The 15,565-nt window shown below is 42.3% G+C and overlaps 1 protein-coding gene across 1 annotated transcript in view; it reads left to right on the top strand.

Moving 5' to 3' along the window:
• Window positions 1–15,215, top strand: part of DOCK1 (dedicator of cytokinesis 1) — a 1,358,032-nt gene extending 1,342,817 nt beyond the window's left edge. The window contains exon 52 of the mRNA XM_086922569.1: window positions 14,452–15,215. Within this exon, the coding sequence (XP_086778695.1) occupies window positions 14,452–14,547 (96 nt within the window). The 3' untranslated portion in view covers window positions 14,548–15,215. The remainder of the gene's footprint in view (window positions 1–14,451) is intronic.
• Window positions 15,216–15,565: the final 350 nt, after the last annotated feature.

The raw sequence follows: 15,565 nt of genomic DNA, 5'->3' as shown, positions 1-15,565 counted from the left end.
GCTAACTATAACTCGCGCGCCCGCAATGCACTGCTGAGGACGTCACATATTACATCACTGATTACATCATCCAGTGAATATGTGGCTTTCTGAAAAATAAATATTTTTTTATATATGTATATCTAAAGGTCGATGGAAGAATAAATGGCTAAATACGTGTCTAAATGGATGTTTTTTGTGTGAAATTGATTGTATAACTGACTTATTAAGTGTATCTTAGTGAATACATATATTAGCGAGTAATGTTTAAATATTTAAATATATGTATCAGTGTTTCACTTCGTGTCTAAGTGGCTGCATGGGTTGGTGAGTAGCTACATGAGTGTGTATATGGGTTATTAGTTGTTTTTTTGAGTATCAGTATGAGTGTCTGTATGGTTTGGTGGGGGGTATTACTTAGCGCATAGATGCCTGAATGACTGACTCATTGTTTTTTATATGTTTTGAAGACAGCATGTTTGCAGGACTGTATGAGTGAATGTGTGTATGTATGGGTGTGTTACTGAGTGAATTACTTTCTCAATAGTATCTATATGAGTAACTACATATGTTTTAATCTAGTATATGTGAGTATTGATGTATATAAGTGAGTATATGTGAGAGATTGGAAGAGTTCCTGTTTAAATAAGTATGTGTTTCTATAAGTGATTGTTTAAGAGAGTAAGTATGTGTAAGTTTCCGAAGAAATAAGTGTGGTAGTGTGTGTATAGCTGTGTATGCAAATAAATGGATGTTTGATAGATTATTTGCATGTGTGAGTATGTGTGTGAGTAACTCTATGGATGACTGTCGGTGTGTAACAGGATGTATAGGTGTATCAGCACATATGATGAGTGAGTACATGTATGAGTGACTATATAGAACTGTTAGTGAATGAGTGGATGTGTATATAGATGGTGGAATTAGTGAATAGGTTGGTGTAACTGGTATTGGTATCTCCATTTTTTTGAAAATTTTAGTTTCTGTTTTTGAATGTGTGTATCAAAGGTTATATTACGCTGAGAGGAGGTCTGCCACTCTTTCACAAGGATGATGTCATCAGTGATGTCATGAGTGATGTCACTGACCATGTCATGAGTGATGTAATATGTGAGGTCATCACCAGTGCATTGCGGGCGCGCGAGTTATAGTTAGCTGAACTAACTATAACCGGGGAATTTCAAAGGTTTTGTATGAGTGAAATGTCCAGCTAACTATAACATGTGTGAAACCTAGGGTTTTTTCAATGAATTTGCAAGGTTTTTTAAATGCAAATTCCTAACTATAACGTGTGTGAAACCTATGGTTTTTTCTGTGAATTTGCAAGGTTTTTTAAATGCTAATTCCTAACTATAACGTGTGTGAAACTTATGTTTTTTTCAGTGAATTTCGAAGGTTTTGTAAATGATAAATATTAAATGTATTAATTGTTATTTTTTTATACCGATTTACTACATTATTTTAAACTATTTATTTTTAAATATTTTGTTTTAAATTACATTACATATTTTTAATATAAATTGAAAAAAAATGTTTTAAAAAATATTCAAATTGTAATATATATTTTTATAATTTCATATTTTTTTAATTTATATATATTTTATATAGCAGGCAATGATATTCTATGGAAGGAAATTCAAGTTACTGGTAAGTACAGTTAAATTTACTTTTCAGGAATAGTAGTGAGCTAGATTGGGGAATTAATTCCTCTTCAATCCTGAGGTCCCCTGTGAGCCAACTAGCCCACCAGGTACCTCCAGTATGAAACAGGCACCTGTGTTGCAGAGAGGTGTTCAAAGGGCACGCCCCCTTTTTACAACACTCTGCAACACAGCTCCGTGGCGCTTACTGGAGATACCTGTTGGACTAGTTGCCCCCTAGGCGACCTCTGGATTGAACAGGAATTAATTCCACAACTTATAACGCACCTCAGGGCATGTTTGCACTCACATCACCTCAAGCGCCACCCCCTACTTTCACCACTGTGCTAACGCGCCCTGTAAAGGGTTCTAAGTTGGGGGATTAAGTCCCCTTACATACTGGGGGTCCCTGGGGGCCAACTAGCCCACCAGGAACCTCCAGTATACGCCAGGAAGCTACGTTGCAGAGAGGTGTAATGAGGCCACTCCCCTTTTTACACCTCTCTGCAACGCAGCCCCCGGGTGTGTTTGCAGAGGGGGAACTAATTCCCCTTGCATACTGAGGGTCCCTGGGGGCCAACTAGCCGACCATTAATCTCCAGTATGCGCCAGGGGACTGCATTGCAGAGAGGTGTAATGAGGCCATACCCCTTTTTACACCTCTCTGCAACGCAGCCCCCGGGCGCATTTGCAGAGGGGTAACTAATTCCCCTTGAATCCTGGGGGTCCCTGGGGGCCAACTAGCCCACCGGGAGCCTCTAGTATACGCCAGAAGGCTACGTTGCAGAGAGGTGTAATGAGGCCACGCCCCTTTTTACACCTCTCTGCAACGCAGCCCCCGGGCGCGTTTGCAGATGGGGAACTAATTCCCCTTGCATATTGGGGTCCCTGGGCGCCAACCAGCCCACCAGTAATCTCCAGTATGCGCCAGGGAACTGCATTGCAGAGAGGTGTAATGAGGCCACGCCCCTTTTTACACCTCTCTGCAACACAGCCCCCAGGCGCATTTGCAGAGGGGGAACTCATTTTCCTTGCATACTGGGGGGCCATGGGGGCCAACTAGCCCACCAGGAACCTCCAGTATGTGCCAGGGGACTGCATTGCAGAGAGGTGTAATGAGCCCGCACCCCTTTTTACACCTCACTGCAACGTATCCCCCAGGTGCATTTGCAGAGGGGGAACTAATTCCCCTTGCATACTTGGGGTCCATGGGGGCCAACTAGCCCACCAGGAACCTCCAGTATGCGCCAGGGGGCTGTGTTGCTTTGCCCTGGGGGGTGGCGGTCCCCAGGGCAGTGTGGGGGGTTGGGGCCCCCCAAACTTCTTTTTCACTATGCCCCCGGGATTTGGTCCCCCCCGGGGAGTAATTTGAAAAAAAGCAGACCAGGTTTTTTGAAAAAATGTTGGGGCCTTGGGAGTCCGTGTGGGACCACCTAAGCAGGCCTAGTGGGTCAGAGTGTTTCTACCCTGCCCCCTTTTTGCATTCTACAATTTTGTTTTTCAGCTTTCTTGTGCCTTGGTCTACCGAGCACAAGATGGCTGCCAACACTTCCTGGTTTGGAGTGTTGAAAGCCAATGAGCATGCAGCTCATGCTTGGAAAGGTACGCGTACCGTACGCGCACCCCGCGATTTTTGTAAAAAAAAGAATACTTTTTTTGGGCCTTAGGGGTCCTTGTGGGACCCCCTGAGCAGGCGTAGGGGGTCAGAGTGCTTCAACCCTGTCCCCTTTTTGAGTTCTAAACGTTTGTTTTTCTGCTTTCTTGTGCCTCAGTCTACCGAGGCACAAGATGGCTGCCAACAATTTCTAGTTTGGAGTGTTGACAGACAATTGACAGCCAATCAGCATGCAGCTCGTGCTCGGAAAGGTACGCGTACCGTACGCGCGCCTAAATATATATATATTTTTTCTTTTGCTTTTCTCAGGAACTACAGGATGGATTTACACCATTTTAGCAAAAGCGTGATCTGCGAATCAGACTCTACCATTTTGCCAAATTTCTTGTAATTCCGTTCAGCAGTTCGGGCTGTAGCCGTGTCTAATCGTCCTATGAAAAAGAACATGAGAAAACACATTTTGGGACCCCCTTTTTTCTCAGCCCCCACTTGACAAACCCCCCCCCCAAACTTTCAGGGAAGGGGCGGGCCATCTTCTTTGAGAAATTCGTGAAGATTCATTAACCGGCGCCAAAGTTATTCCCAATAGAATGTTGCGGATTTCCTATGGAAACTAGGTCCTAACTATAACTACCTACTGGCGACCGCCAGTAGGATATATATATATATATATATATATATATATATATATATATATATATATATATATATATATATACACACACAACATAATCCGGCTCCACAGAAACTATGGCAGAAGGCACAGACTCGAGGTGTTAAAATTCAGCATTCATTTATTCAGTCAGGTTGCCCTCAATCCCAGAGGCAAAGAGATACGCGTTTCGGCTTTCAAGAAGCCTTCATCAATCTAGTTTGGCGCCAGAATACAAACACAATAAATAGCCCTTCCCATTGGATCACTTAATAAACATAGAAAGCATACTCTCGTGTATACAGTCAGCGTGCAACTCAGAATTCTCCATAACATAATATACTACAGCTAAAAACCAGCGCTGTTGCAGGTGAGATATATATTTTTACAATACATTGCATAATACAATATTGAGTTTTAGCTGGAAAAATCATTATGGCAAGTAGTATCAGTAATTAAATGCACAGGTAAATATTGAAAACATCCACCATGGTAAAAGATTGGCTTTTAAACTTTGCACCGCCAAAGTCATCAACCTGTATTGCCAGATTTACACAGTTATGTAAAACATACTTTAAAAATTATGCTGCTCAATGTCACTAATTATACTAAAATGATGACTGCCATTGTCCCGTTTCCAGCTCTCCCGAGCTGATAACCCGGGCTCCAAAGTGTGACCTCTGACCATGATCGCACAAACCTGTTGTGTTACTGCCAAAATCCTGATAATACACTTGTTATTTTAATGCTTCATGAGGCACCAGGAACGGATGACTGAACTTCACCATGGGGCCCCGTATATGCAGAGAGTGATGTATTCACTCAAAGCCAAAATGCAAGCACATGCTATAAAACTCCACAGAACTACCATTACCATAATGCCACAAAATAGCTACTAGAACAGCAGGCAATCTGAACTGTAAGTTCTTACTGCTAGGTCAAAGTCAGTGATTGTACTGCCGCCAGATATATATGTATATATATATATATATATATATATATATATATATATATATATATATATATATATACATATATAATATATGCAAAAAAGAAGGAGAGAACTCTGGGTTTTGTTTAGATATATATATATATATATATATATATATATATATATATATATATACACGCACACACATTTAAGGGTTTAGGTTTAAGGGTGTGTAGGGATTTAGGAAAGGGTTAAGGTATTAGGTGGTTAAGGTATTTTAGGTTTTAGGGATGGGTATGGGTGTAGGGTGAAAGGGTATCTTTTGGGTTTAGGAATGGGCAAGGGAATTGGGTGGTGAGGGTATTTTTATATTTTTTAGGTTTTAGGGGTGGGCAAGGGCATTGGGTGGTTAAAGTTTTTTTAAGGTTTAAGGGTCGTTAGGGGTATTGGTTGGTAAAGGTATTTTTTGGATTTAGGGGTGGATAAGGGTATTGGGTGGTAAGGGTATTCTTAGGGATTGGGATGGGTAACAGTATTTGGTAGTAAGGGTATTTTTAGAGTTTAGGGATGGTCAGGGAATTAAGGGGTAAGAGTATTTTTAGGGTATACTGATAAGTAATGGTACTGCATGTGGCTAGCTGTATCTCGAGCTTCATAGAGTCATCCGACTTTCTAGAGCCCAATCAAGCCAGCTTTCGCCAGGCACACTCTACCGAGTCGGTGATCCTAGCGGTCCTGGACACTATGGGGTCTAATGCAGACAAGGGCATACATCAGGCCCTGGTGCTCCTGGACTTGTCGGCAGCGTTCGACACTGTGGATCATACCATCTTATTACACCGTGTCGAACAGGCCGGCCTGCGAGGCACGGCTCTTGGTTGGGTCAAGTCCTTTCTGAATGACCGTTTCCAGGCTGTCAAGCTTGAGAACTTTACGGCGCCCAAGCACCCCACCACCTGCGGCGTTCCGCAGGGCTCATCGCTGTCCCCCCTCCTGTTCAATCTGTACCTCAAACCGCTGCTGCAATCGCTAAAAAACAGGAAGGTTACTATATACAACTATGCGGACGATCTGCAGCTTATATTCCCACTAAATTCCTCAGACTCCGTTGAAGAATTTCAGGCCACTATGTTGCACATCTGGGGTGGATGGAGACGAACCATCTAATACTCAACCCCGGAAAGACCGAGCTGGTACTCCCGGGTAAAAGTGCAACCAGCTGGGGCCCTCATTTTTGGCCGCCCTCTATGGGATCTCCCCCGTCTCCCTCTCCATCGGTAAAAAGTCTTGGTATCACCCTTAACACCGATCTATCCTTAAAAAGTCAGGTGGGAACTGTGATCTCCTAATGCTTCTTCCAGCTACGGAAGATTAAGACAATTGCTCATCTGCTTACGCATTCCGCCCTCATCCAGGTGGTAATTGCCTTGGTCCTCTCCCGCCTTGACTTCTCCAACTCCATCTATCTGGGTATCCCCTTGGCTCTTTCCAATCGGTTGCAGATTGTGCAAAAGAAAGCGGCCAGACTAATATTTAAATGCAATGGCAGGAGCTCGGCGAAACCACTGCTAGCCACCCTTCATTGGCTACCTATAGCCTAACGGGTAACCTTCAAGGTAGGCTGCCTGACCTTCAAGGCTCTTCATGGAAAAAGCCCCAAGTTTATAAACCATCTCATAAACAAACACGAACCGACTCGTAATCTCCCCTCTGCCCACCTGTCCCTCCTCACCTTGCCCCTCTTTAAAAAGAAACGTCTCGGCGGATGCCGATTTGCTTATTTGGCCCCAAAGATCTGGAACTCGCTTCCCCTTTCACTTCGGAGCTGCACCAATTTACTGCAATTCAGGGCGCACTGAAGACCTGGTTATTCAAACAAGCACACGGTTAGGATACTGCTCACCATCTTTCCCCTTCTCTAGCGCCATGAAACCTCTGGGTGCCCGTGCGCTATACAAATTACGAATAACATAACATAACTGCATGGTAAGGGTATTGTTAGGTTTTAGGGTTGGGTAAGGGCGTCAGGTGGTAAGGGTGATATTATTACGGTTTAGGGGTGGATAAGGGAATTGGGTGGTAAGGGAGTTTTTAGGGTTTAGGGGTGAATAGTGATAAAGCGTGGGTAAGGGTATTCTTTTACTTTTTGTGGGTGGGTACGGGCACAGGGTGCTAAAGGTATTTTAGGGTTCAGGGTAGGGATAAGGGGTGGTACGGGCAGTTTAGGGGTTTGGGGTTGGTAGGGACATAAGGTGCTAAGGGCAATTAAAAATGTGGGTTTGAGGGGTTAATAAATATATGTACATGTATGTGTGTGTGTCTATGTATATTTTTTTTCACTAAAAAAACCGGTTAAAGGGACGTTATATATTGGCTCAGATTTCACCTATATAACCAGTGAAATTCAGTAATTATTGTTAGTGGAACGAACTATAACTTACACCCTTGCAATTCACTGCTCATGACATTACATATTACATCACTCATGACATGGTCAGTGACATCACTGATGACATCTCAAGTGACTTCACTGATGACATCATCCAATGAATGTGTTTTCTAAGAGTTTGAGTGTTGATATATACTATACTATACTACTAATGAGTGATACTATGTCTAACATATATTAGGTGAGTGGCTGTGTGAATGTGTACCCATGTGTGAGTGGGTGTCTGAGTAGATGCTTGGGTGTGTGAGTGGCTGTATGGGTGAGTGTATGGTGTCTGAATAGGGTGTGTAAGTGGTTGTATTGTTGAGGGAGTGACTGTCTGAGGATGTGTTTGGTTAAGTAAGTTGGTGTGTGAGTGGTGTATTGGAAAGTGAGTCTGTGAATGACTGTATGGGAAAGTTAGCTGATGTGAGAGTGCTTGTATGGATGTATGAATGGGTATGCAAGCGGTTGTGTGGGTGTGTGAGTGCTTGTATGGGTGAGTGAGTGGCTGTGTTGAGAGACTGTATGGGTGAGTGTGTGTGTGAGTGGCTGTATGGGTGAGTGAGTGGCTTTGTGAATAGCTGTATGGGTGAGTTTGTGGCTGTGTGAATGACGCTATGGGTAATTGACTGGTTGTATGAGTAGCTGTGTGAGTGAGTGGTTGTGTGAGTGGCTGTATGAGTGAGTGGATATGTGAGTGGCTTTATAGATGAGTAAGCTGTGTGAGTACTTGTATGGGTCTGTGAATGGGTATGTGAGTGGTTGTGTGGGCATGTGAGTGGGTGTAAGAGAAATGTTATAGAGGTGTGAATGGGTGTGTGAGTACTTCTGTGAATGATGTCATCAGTGATGTTATTTGAGATGTCATCAGTGTTGTCACTGATCATGTCCTGTGAGGTCATAAGCAGTGCATTGTAGGCCACAAGTTAAAGTTAGCTCAGCTAATTATAACTGCTGAATTGTTACTGGTTTTGTATGAGTGAAATCTGAGCCTAACTATAATGTCCCTGTAACCTTTATTTTTTAAGTGAATTTCTAAGTTTATTTTATTTTTATTTCTTAACTATAGTGTCCCTGTAACCTTTGTTTGCTTCCGTGAATTTCTAAGATTTGTTTTTAATGTTGTTTTCTAACTATTATGTCCCTGTAACCTTTGGTTTTTTTTAAGTGAATGTCTAAGGTTGTGTGAATTCTATTTCCTAAATGTAACCTCTAACCTTTAACAGTGAGTGTGTGTGAATGCATGAGTGTCTCAGTAAGCCTGTAAGTGGGTTTTCGTGTCCGAGTGGGTCTTTCAGTGGGTGTGTGAATATCTGAGTAGGTCTGTGAGTGGGTGCATACGTGTCTCTTTGGGTCTCTGAGTGGGTGTGTGATTGGGTCTGTGAGTAAGTGCATGAGTCTCTGAGTGGGATTGTGAGTAAGTGCATGAGTCTCTGATGGGTCTGTGACTGGATGCATAAGTGTCTGAATAGGTATGTGAGTGAGTGCATGAGTGTCTGAGTGGGTCTGTGAGGGTGTGTGAGTCTCTGACTGGGCCTGTGATTGGATGCACGAGTGTCTGAAGGTCTGTGAGTGGATGGATGAGTGTCAGAGTGGGTCAGTCAGTGGGTGCATGAATGAGTGGATCTATGAGTGGGTCTGTGAATGGGAACGTGAGTGTCTGAGTGGGTCTGTGAGTGGGTGAATGACTATTGGAGTAGATCTATGCATGGGTGCATGAGTGTCTCAATGGGTCTGTAAGTGGGTGTGTGAGTCTGGGTCTGTGAGTGGCTGTATGAGTGGGTGTGTGAGTGAGTCTCTGAATGGGTCTGTGAATGGGTCTGTGAGTGTGTGTCTCTCTCAGTGGGTTTGTGTGTGATTGTGCATGAGTGTGTGAGTGGGTGTGTGAGTATATGAGTGAGTCTGTCTGTGGGTGTATGGTAAAAATAGTAGGGTGCCACATGGGAGCAGGTCCTTGTGCCAGCTCCCCCTGTGACAGTCCTCCTGTCCAGCTTGCCTGCAGTCTGCTACTTCCTACTGACTTCAGTTTTTTGTCTCCTCCGCTAGTTAACCACTAGCTTTTCTGCCGCTTCTCTCCTACCCTCTATTTTGCCTCTTTCTGCTCACTCCTGACGTTTATTCTGCCTCTTGCTGCTCGTTTCTGTCCTTTTATTTAGCCCCCTCTGCTTTTTTATGACCTTGATTCTACCTCTGTCTGCTAGTTTCTGACCTTTATTCTGCCTCTTGCTGCTTGTTTCAGAACTCTATTTTGCCTCTTTCTGCTTAATCTGACCTCTATTTTGCCTCTTTCTGATTGTTTCTGACCTCTATATTGCCTCTTTCTGCTAGTTTCTGCCCTTTATTCTGACTCTTGATAGTTGTTTCTGACCTCTATTTTGCCTCTTTTTGCTCCCTTCTTACCTTTATTCTACCTCTTTGTGCTAGCTTCTGACCTTTTATTTTTCTTCTTTCTACTTTTTTTCTTACCTTTATTCTGCCTCTTTCTGCAAGTTTCTGAATTTTATTCTGCCTCTTGCTGCTCATTTCAGACCTCTATCTTGCATCTTTCTGCTAGTTTCTGACTTGGATTATGCCTCTTTCTGCTTGTATCTCACCTTTATTTTACCTCTTTCCGCTCGCTGCTGACCTTTATTTTGCCTCTTTCTGCTCGTTTCTCACCTTTAGAATAGGTTATAAGATATTTTGGCCCTAATTTAGAGTTTGGTGGAAAGGTGACTCCATTGCAAATGCGACGGTGTACCTGCCCCACCGAACCCTCGTTCCATCTGTCTCATTCAGAGTCAGAAAGGCTTTAAGTGTTTGTTGACTGAGCCCTTGTTGGCTCCATCAATAGAATACTACTACTTATCAACCAAAAGAGGAAGAAGGACATTACACTGTCCTCCCTATTTTGGGTGGACGATGTAATACCTTTATTCACTGTGTCAGGGACTGGATAAAACCAATAATAACCCGCAATCCCTGGGAGGAAGCTCCAAAGGGGGTGGCGGTCATTCGTTTTTTTGTTTTCCAAACTCAAACTCCCACTTTGGGAATTTGATTTTGAAAAACAAAAAATGCATAAAGTTTGGTGTATGGCCATCAAAACCAATGGCGGGCATGTACCAAATTTTCTGTAGAAATGAAAGGAACCACTGTGATAGTGGTTCCTTTCAATATACAGAGATGACTGGAGGGCCAGAGCTCATCTCTAAATTCAGTGGGCAGAGTACTCTTGGGTGGTGGAGGTAATGGCCTCTGACATTACTTTGTCTGCCAACCTCTAAATCATCCCCAGCAGACATTTACAGCGGTGTCCACCATTTTATGATGGCTATTTACTGTGCCTTGTACTTTCTTGTATAATAAGTACCCTGTTGCCGGTGGATTACACAGGCCCCAAGTTTTGTTTGTGTTTGTATTTGTATTGTCACTATCAGTCTTAAATTTAATGTGAGTGGGTGAAGGGAGTTAGTTAACTTATCTCAGAGGCATCATGACGTGGGACTTTCGGTTGATAGGTGACCGCATGTGGCGCTAAGTACAGCAGCTTTACGTGGGTTGTCTCCAAAATGTGGTGTGAACTGCTTTGCCATTGTTATTGTGAGACATGAGAAATGCTCTCTAGTAGTACAATTAATTATTTTCAGCAGACAGGAATTGTTTTAGTCTTTTTAGAATGCTCAGTTGATCCAATAATTTTGGGGATTTCTTTTCAGACGGTTAGTCTATAAGGCAGCCATATGGCAGCAAAGGAACTAGGCAGAGTGTTTGGCGGGGGGAGAAAAGCTAAAAAGATTCAGATTGGACAGCTATTATGGGATACGCAGCTAAAACATACAATTTCAAAGAGGCGAAGGCATCAATTTCTGGATAGGGTCTAGGGATGATTTGAGGCACTGGATTACCATCAAGTAGTTCTTTATGAACTGCTATGTGTCATCAGTTTCTTGAAGAGGGAGTACATATTATTGGCTTCACATGAGTCAGATGTTTTCTGTGGCTAGACTGAAAATCCTGAGTGCAAGTTTGAGACACTTGCATTTGACAGGTGAGTGTCTCCTGGAGGAATTCACCCATCAATTTTGAGATACATTCACAATGAAATGAAGAAAGGAATGAACTAATCAAGAACAGTCTTAGAGATGTTCATGTACCTTATAGTTAATTGCGTCACATTCTGTTGATAGTTCAAAGAGCACCAGTATAGAGCGGTTTCCCTTGTTAGGTAATTTTATGGCCTTATAAGCAATCTGTTCCTTTGCAGTTTCAATGCTGCATTAGGGTGAAATGTGGGCTTCCAGATTTGAAGCAAATATGGTCGTTGATATGCTGTTTGGCCTTTATGACTGCTGGTCCCTCACATATTTTGCTTTACAGGAATTGGGTGATGAGACAGAAATGAAGATTTCATCATTGTGTATGTATGCGTTTGAGAAGGGGGAGGGTCCAAGTGGATTTTTGGAGGGGCGATGTCAATGATAGGAAGGAAGAAATCCCAATGTCGAAGATATTGGTGACAGCATCCATAGAGAGGGATTTAAGATTATTGTGAAAGCCCCCTTTGTACAGAAGGATAATGGTAAAATACAATCTAATTTGTGAACAATTCTAGAGATTTTGCAAGTTATTTAGTGGTAGAATTGAGGAATTGTGTGGGCAATTTTTAGGAATTCTTCAGTAAGCAAGTGCAAAACATTGGTCAATTCCCCCAGTTTTCTCTGGTTTCACATCTAGCTGTCTCAGATGGAATGCACTGCAGCACATGTAATCCTCATTCCACGCAGTGACGAATGAAAAGAACAAGGAACACTTGAGCTGTTAAGCACTCTCTGAGACCAGGCAAATAATAAGTTTAATAATAGTCGCTTTAAGTATATTACATTGTCTAGTCCCTGACAGATCTTGAAAGCAATTTCTAAAGCATAGGCGGAGTATGTCAGCAGGTGCCGTCCACAGGTTTGTCTGTTGGGAAAGTTGGTTTCAAGTAATCTTTCAGGCCTCTAGGCAATGTAATCACCATAATGTAATTTTCAAAGTCATTATTTTGCCAGGCTCCGGAGTGCTTCCATAAGCAACCGTGTTGGGTTTAGGCGTATTTTTCTTCCTTCTGAGTGACCGCAGGTGGAAGTTCATCCTTCTCACTTGTTTAGAAACTCACCCAGAAACTTCACCCATTCCTTGATTGAACGAGTGTGTACTATCAAGAAAATGGTCTTTCTTTGCCATACCTCTAAGACAAATCGCTGGGAGACAATTAAAAAAAATCCACGCATCTTTTGCTGCCGGCCGGCCAGCCATCTCTCCCCTTCAGGTGCCTTCACCTCTGCTTCCGTAGCGGGCGGAACGAGGAAGCACACAGGCTCCCTCCCCTAAGCCAATCACAATGCTGCAATGCAGCATTGTGATTGGTCTGAGCGTCGTGGTTTGATGCTCAGACAGGGACTGTGAGGCTTTGAATGTTCCTCACCAGGCTATGTAAAGCAAGCCTGGTGAGGAAGATGCAAAGTGCGCTTGACTGCTTAGCCAGCCCAAGAGGGCGGCCAAGCATTCATGCGCACTTGGAGCAGGCAAACCACTCCTCCACCCATAACCCCAGACCCGCCCCACCATAACCCAGCCTGTGGTGAAAAAGTAAAATTATAATAACCCGGTAGTTATCATTTTACTTTTCTGCAGCACTGCTCATAAATCCGTGGCGCCATAGCAGAGGAGCCACCACTGTGTTTGATCTGAAGAAAAGTTCAATTCCAGAGATTTCTTCATACAAAAGTAGATTGAATGGGATTAAATGCAGTGATCTGTAGATGTTAAAAATAAAATTCCAGGACTTTCAACTAGACGTCTATTTATGAATAATGGAAGCATAACGCGTTCCATAAAGACTGATACGAAGATCAGCAATTTAGATAGACCCTAGGTGCATTTGTCTCTATTACGAAGCCTTTATGCCCCAATATTTAGATGAAACAAGTGCCTCGGAAACGTATGTGAGCATGTGAGTATGTGAGCATCAATGATAGGTAAACACAGTGCAAGAGGAGTACTCTAACAATATATGTTTTTGCTGCCACCTTTTTGTAAATGCATAAGGATAGGCGTACGACTCAATGCCCAAATACCATTGGTTTTACTTGCAATCTAGTGTGTGCCAATACCCTTCACTTACTACAAGCAGAATCGAATCCTAGAAGTGGACCAGAGCACAAATCCGGAATTTGGTAGCACGTGCTCCTGTTGATCTGATCTTCTATATATTCAAAGGAATAACAATTCCATATAAATCTCCTATGCAGCCCTAAAAGGCAATTTTCACCTCGGAATTGCTAGTCAGTTTTCGGAGTGATGTGAACGCGTTTAGAGAGTTTTCTGATAATTGTTCTTTGGCTCCTAGGAAATACTTGAAAATGAAATGTTGCCTCTTTGAATGTATTCAAGTGCTGAAAACTTATACATCGCATGCATGAAAGGGAGAAAGATGAAAGCTGCTTTCACTGGGACCTTTGTGAATTTACAGTGTGTTATTATTGTAAAACTTTTGACATTTTCGTATTTCTAGCGAATGTTAAGCCTGTACTTTGTAAAGGAAATGTTAACACCACTGGACGAGGTATTGTTTTCTGCCTAAAAATGAATAAATGTGACCGTGTATACTAAGTAATTAAGGGTAACATATTTTTGGGTTTATGAAAGAAGCACTTCATTAAGAAAGGCCAACGCCCATTTTCTGTCTAGCAGGACTTTGAGAAAATAGGCGCGTGCAAATAATGTATTTATTTGACTTTTCTGAAATGCGTATGAGCATTATATGTCGCAGCTAATTGAGGCAATGGGCTGGAACCCCCAACTACAGTGCTCTGGGAGTGCCATGTAATAAAGAGCCATTGCAACCAATACACTCCTAGGCATGACACCTGTTCTATTTATGGGGCCCTCAAAGTCCTGCTTACGTTGACATACGCTGGGGCCGTGCTCTGGCTGATCAATAAGACGTGAGGAATGGGGCAGAGTCATCAATAAAATCTATACTGTTAGCAAATAGCCACTCGCAAGCCTGAACCAGGGAACTTACATTTTTGGGGACGAACTCGAAGGCAGCAATTAGTGGGACCCATTTTCTATTTGCTACCTGATTCCCTCTTATACAATCTAACGTTTGTTAAAACCGTTTTAGATTCCATATATTACTGGCGTTAATTTATATTGAAAATTCATATTTTTCAGCATCTTCCACCGCCATTACCCAGCAAAACTCCGCCTCCACCTCCTCCAAAGACCGCTCGGAAACAGGTGTCGACGGACTCCGGCATTGTGCAGTGACGTGTCAAGAAAACACTTTAAAACAAAAATCTAACACTGTTGTCCCCTGGATATTCGTAAAAATGCATTGTTTACCTCATTCTAGCCTGTGGTGTCTAACACTCAATTTAACGGTTCTTACCAAACTGTAGCCCGTCCCTGTACTTTCAAAGGAGAGGCGAATTCTAAATGAGTTCCTGGTTTGTTCATACTAATTTATGAGGGGGATGTCGAGTATGGTTCTCACGAATGATTACTGAACTGGTTAAATAAGACTGCTAAAGTGGACTTTTTTAATGCAATGTAAATGATAATGTAGGCGTTATGGAATTAACTGAGAGTGACCTGGTTATGGTTGTCTCATCATTTTGTACAGACGTTTGTATATGGTTTTTAGATATTTTAGATGTTTCTTTTTGGGTCGGGAAGCTTTTCCTTTTTAACACCAGTGCTATTAAAATGCCTGCAAATGATAGTTCTAACTTTTAAACAGATGAAATGGTTTAGGTCCAGCATCTTTTTAATAAAAGCGAGTCCTGGAATGTTCTTAACTGCCAACATATTTTTTCTGATTTACGGTTCCCTTGCATATTAGCACAGTTTATTATGTTTTCTCCCACCCTGCCATGTTCCTCTTTTGTCTGAATATATCAATCGCTGCAACAATAAATGTGTTTTGGAATAATAAATGGTAATTGCTATTTTCTATTCATGTTTGTGTTCACCATACGATTATAGAACTCTCAGTTAAACCTTTAGGTCCTGAAATGTAAGTTGCTTATGTGATCATATTTATGTTTCAGTGTACTGATAGCGTAGGATTACCAGGCGAAAAGTCCTGAATAAGTATTACAGAGCAAGCTTTGACAAAGCTAGCAGCTCTGGCTTTTTTGCAAACACATAAATGTATTTCTTTATGAACTGTATATTTCTGTGATTCATATGTCTATACATACTCTTTACTTCCTAGGTTTGCTGTGGTACTGTATGACACCAGTTACTCCTCCACCAGTTACTTCTCTTCTACTGAGTTTTTTTT

Source organism: Lissotriton vulgaris, chromosome 5 (genome assembly GCF_964263255.1).
Source record: "Lissotriton vulgaris chromosome 5, aLisVul1.2, whole genome shotgun sequence".
NCBI classification, from domain to species: Eukaryota; Metazoa; Chordata; class Amphibia; order Caudata; family Salamandridae; genus Lissotriton; species Lissotriton vulgaris.
The sequence above is the reverse complement of the archived record's forward strand: the minus strand, read 5'-3'. Positions and strand labels throughout refer to the sequence as shown.